We start from the raw sequence: 4,783 nt of genomic DNA on the forward strand, positions 1-4,783 counted from the left end.
GGGGCTGACTTCTTGGTGTGTGTTGTGGGAACCATTTTCTTGGCATTTGAGGCTTCAAGAAGCCATCTTTTGGTAGAAAATATCAATCTTGAGGTTGCATTTCGTGGCTTTTCAGTGGCAGATCATTGGAGCTGAGTTGAGAGCTCCAAGATCACCTTTTTCCTCTGTTTTGAGCTTTTGGGGTACATTCCTTAACTTTGTTCATGAGTTTCTATGTTAAAGATCAAGTCTTGGCATGTAAAACAATATGATTAAGTAACCAACTGGAACACTGACCTAAATGTGTCTAAAAATACATGCTTGGACATTGAGGAGTGTTAAAAATGGAACCTTGAAGAGGTATCTTCGCGAAATTCAGAAACTGCATTATGTCACAAAATATACGGATATGATTACCGGATATGGATATCCGGATATGCCCCAGAGAAATATCTGGATATTCTGGGAATTTCGAGTTATGCACTGTTCTGTCCAAACAGAAGTGTAGATTGGGCTTCTGGACCCATGATTGGTTAATGTGAACTTCTGTAATAAGTTAACTAAGCCACAATCATTTAGATTAAAGGCATATGGCTTTGGGAGAAGTCTAAGAGCACAAAATGAAAAAGGAAACGTTGTCGTAATGTAATGAAATTCTAGATGATTAATATTGATGATGTTTCTGGTATAAACAGACTGTGAGTGTACTGTTTGTTGACGTGGGCTGGTGTGGACTCTTTGTTTGGATTGATAGCTTGCGAGGTAAGCTTTCGTGTCCTCGGTTTAGCCCATTGTTGGTTCCACCATACCTCATGGAGGGATGGTTTATATGCATGATATGTTTTTATGAAATTATGTGATGATTATTGGAATGCTATTGAGTTGTTTTATTGAGTGCAAGTGCCATATGATATGCATGTGGTGTACCACCTAGACGGTAATCCTGAGTATGTGGAGACATACAAGACGGCAACTCCGTGGGTGAGGTAGAAGCAGTGTTCCTTGTACTGTAGGTTGTAGACGTATGTAACCCCTACTTTTATTCTCTGGCCAGTAGAATGCATACACACATGACATGGATATATGCTGCATTGCACGGATTTTAGAAATTATATTGTTATACTGTTTTGGAACTTATGTTGCACATGTAAGTGAGCTTGGGGTGGAGAGATCCTTGAAACTCCTTGTCTTACTGAGATTTCTTTTTAGAGATCTCATCCCGTGTTGGGGCACATTTTCAGGTACAGGTACCTCGGGGGATTGATACCTCTAGCGGCAGGAGGCCAGAGTTGAGTTGTACATTTGTTTCTACACACGAATCCTAATACTGTTATCAATCGTAAAAGGCATCAAGAACAGAAAAATTAAAGCGATTTTTGTATGGATCCCAATGAAGGCCAATCTCATCCCCTTTCTTTAAGCCTCTCCTTGATACAAAATCTTTAACCCAATTTCCAATGAAAACATAGCTTCTTGAAGAAACCCATTTCTTGAAAATTAAAGAATGAATGGAGGCAGTGTCTACATCCCAAATCTCAACTTGAACACCTCTTTCAACGTCTCCATCCAACACCGGCACCACCAAATTCTCAGCAAAATCTTTAGGGAGCAAGAGCCTGCTCATGTTGCCAAGATCACTGCCATTAAGGACTTTCTTGATCTTCCAAGGGTCATCATAAAGCATCAAATCCAAAGAGTAACCCCAACTTCTCTCTACACACACCTTCTTTCTTGCAGCAACATGAGTTTCTTCATAAATCTTCCTCTTCTTGGTTAAAGAAACAGAGACATCATCAGTATCGTATGTCGTTGCTGACATTTCTTTCATGTTTTTGTGAATTGGGTTTTGGTTTCTTGAAAGCTATGAGGTTTTTCTGTTTTTCTGTTACGGGTCAATATATATAGAAGTTGCCTTTTTATGCCAGCCCACTTCACTTTAAATGTTTATTCTGCTTTATAATTTTAACATTTTTTTATTTTATTTTAATTTTTATCTATACAGATATAATTTATATCTTAGATAATTCTTATTCAAAATATAGGAAAAATAAAAAATTAAATTGTAGGACTTGAGAATTTGTAGATTTGTGAAGATATCAAAGCGTAAAAAAAATATTGACTGATTATAAAAATATTAATTTACGTTGATATTTAATTATTAAACTAACAAAAATTGTAGGCAACTTTCACTTTTTTTCCCTAAACAGTTATTATGCCACCTCACGTAAACATTTATTCTGATTATATATTAATAAATTTAAATTGTTAACATTAGCTAATAATAATAATATTGGAAATTGAAGAATACTTATAATTCACAAGTAAAACTGAATTTTTTTTTTTGAAAATTTAAAGAATAAAAGGAATTTTTAAAAAAATTAAAGAGATGTGTTGAAATTAAGTCATGGTGTCCTAAGATTAAACACCTATTATTTTTAGTTGCATTGTTTGGAAAAAAAAATTTAATTATTGCATTTTAATTAAATAATTACGCATTTATTGCAGTTTTGGAAATAATTATGGATCTATTCCACAATGTGACACCTTTTTTGGGTGTCACATGTGATGCCTCATTTAGGCGTCTCTCACCTAAGGTTGACACGTGTCATTTTTTTTCTAAAAAAAATAATAATTTAATCATAAAACTTCTAAATGCCATAACTTTTGACTCGAGTATCCAATTCAGGTAATTCTTTTTTTGATTCAACATAACTTTTCGACATCTACGCAATGACATCTCATTTGATATATTTTATTTCTCATAAACATAATTTAAATTTAAATTAGGTAATCCTTCTTCCTTAGAGATTTAGAATATTTATTTAATTATTTCCTTTATTAATACAGATTTTTCAAATTGATTTTTGAGTTTAAATCATAAATCAAATCTTTATTTTGTTTTCCTTATTAATAATAATCGTTACTTTTAATTTAAATCACAAACCAAATTTTTTTATAATAAAAATAAAAAAATTTATTTTTTAAATTAAATCACATATCAAATCTTTATTTATTTTTTATAATAAATCACAAACGCAGAACTCAGAGGCTTATAAGTTTAAAAATGTGACACATGTCAACACCTGACACGTCACCAATAACGTCTAAATTGGATTTCAATCAAGAGGCAATCACGCCTAATTTAAGTAATTTTATTTTTGAAAAATATTCATAAGCCATCATTAATTTCAGACCACGAATAATAACCCAGAAGCTTATAGCATTAATCATTAATTTCAAAAATAATATCCTTTTTCCTTAGATATTTAGAATATTTATTTAATTATTTTCTTTATTTCTACATATTTTTCAAATTGATTTTTTGGTTTAAATCACAAATCAAATCTTTATTTTATTTTCCTTATTAATAATAATTTTTGTTTTTAATTTTAATTTAAATCACAAACCAAATTTTTGTTATAATAAAAAAAGTATTATAAAAAAATTAAATCACAAATCAAAATTTTATTTATTTTTTATATTAAATCACAAACCCAGAACTCAGAGGCTTCTTGGTTTAATCGCTCTTATAATACCATTCTTGCAAATTAAAATTGTGTTTATGAGAAATAAAATATATCAAATGAGATGTCATTGCGTAGATCTCGAAAAGTTATGTGGAATCAAAGAAAGAATTACCTAAATTGGATACCCGAGTCAAAAGTTATGGCCTTCAGAAATTTTATGATTAAATTATTATTATTTTGGAAAAAAAATGACACGTGTCAACCTTAGGTGAGAGACGCCCATTGGGGCGTCTCCCCTCAGATGAGAGACGCCGAAATGAGGCGTCACATGTGACACCCAAAAAAGGCATCACATTGTGCAATAGATCCGTAATTATTTGCAAAATTACAATAAATGCGTAATTATTTAATTAAAATGCAATAATTAAATTTGTTTGCCTGTATTGTTTTGACAACAAAAATTCTCCTATAATCGTTCGTAAACATAATCAATAACACACGTACACAAAACAAATAAAAAAATTGAACTAACAAAAATAGTATGCTAATAATAATAATATTGGAAATGGAAGAATACGTATAACTTTATTTACGTTGATATTCTCCTAAAAATATTTATTTACTTTGATATTTAAACATCGTTGATATTGAACATCGTTGATACTAAAAAAATAATTGAACATCGTTCATAAACATATTCTCCTAAAAATATTAATTTACGTTGATATTTAATTATTAAACTAACAAAAATTGTAGGCAACTTTCACTTTTTTTTCCCTAAACAGTTATTATGCCACCTCACTTAAACATTTATTCTGTTTATATATTAATAAATTTAAATTGTTAACATTAGCTAATAATAATAATATTGGAAATGGAAGAATACTTATAATTCACTAGTAAAATTGAATTCTTTTTTTGAAAATTTAAAGAATAAAAGGAATTTTTAAAAAAATTAAAGAGTACACAAAAAAAATAAAAAAATTGTGTATGCTGGCATAAAAAATCCCAAGTTTAAGATAATTCACGTGATAAATCGGATCAACAATTACTAAAATCATTCAAATAATAATGTTATGCTTTTCAAATACTTTTAGAAATATAAACAGTTAACAAAAACCATTATATTCTTTTCTACTGTTTCTCAATGCTAGATGTTTTATAAAAACATAAGCTCAGCTTATTTTTACGGGAAAACTTTACTTTCACCCACTATGGTTACAACAATTATCACTTAACCCCCTGTGATTTCAACTTAATCACTCAGACCCACTGTGGTTACAGAATACATCATTTAGTCCCTCAAATGTCTAAAATATTCTTATTATTTTAAATAC

General features: G+C 30.0%; 1 protein-coding gene across 1 annotated transcript; it reads right to left on the reverse strand.

The window, feature by feature from the left end:
- Positions 1 to 1,312: 1,312 nt before the first annotated feature.
- On the reverse strand, positions 1,313 to 1,807 carry LOC133305795 (B3 domain-containing protein At2g33720-like). The gene has a single exon (XM_061506032.1). The coding sequence runs from the start codon at positions 1,805 to 1,807 to the stop codon at positions 1,313 to 1,315; it is 495 nt and encodes a 164-aa protein (XP_061362016.1).
- Between the last annotated feature and the right edge of the window lie 2,976 nt (positions 1,808 to 4,783).

Source organism: Gastrolobium bilobum, unplaced genomic scaffold, assembly GCF_033153095.1.
Source record: "Gastrolobium bilobum isolate Gb01-03AN ecotype WA unplaced genomic scaffold, APGP_CSIRO_Gbil_v1 utg195829, whole genome shotgun sequence".
Taxonomy (NCBI): Eukaryota; Viridiplantae; Streptophyta; class Magnoliopsida; order Fabales; family Fabaceae; genus Gastrolobium; species Gastrolobium bilobum.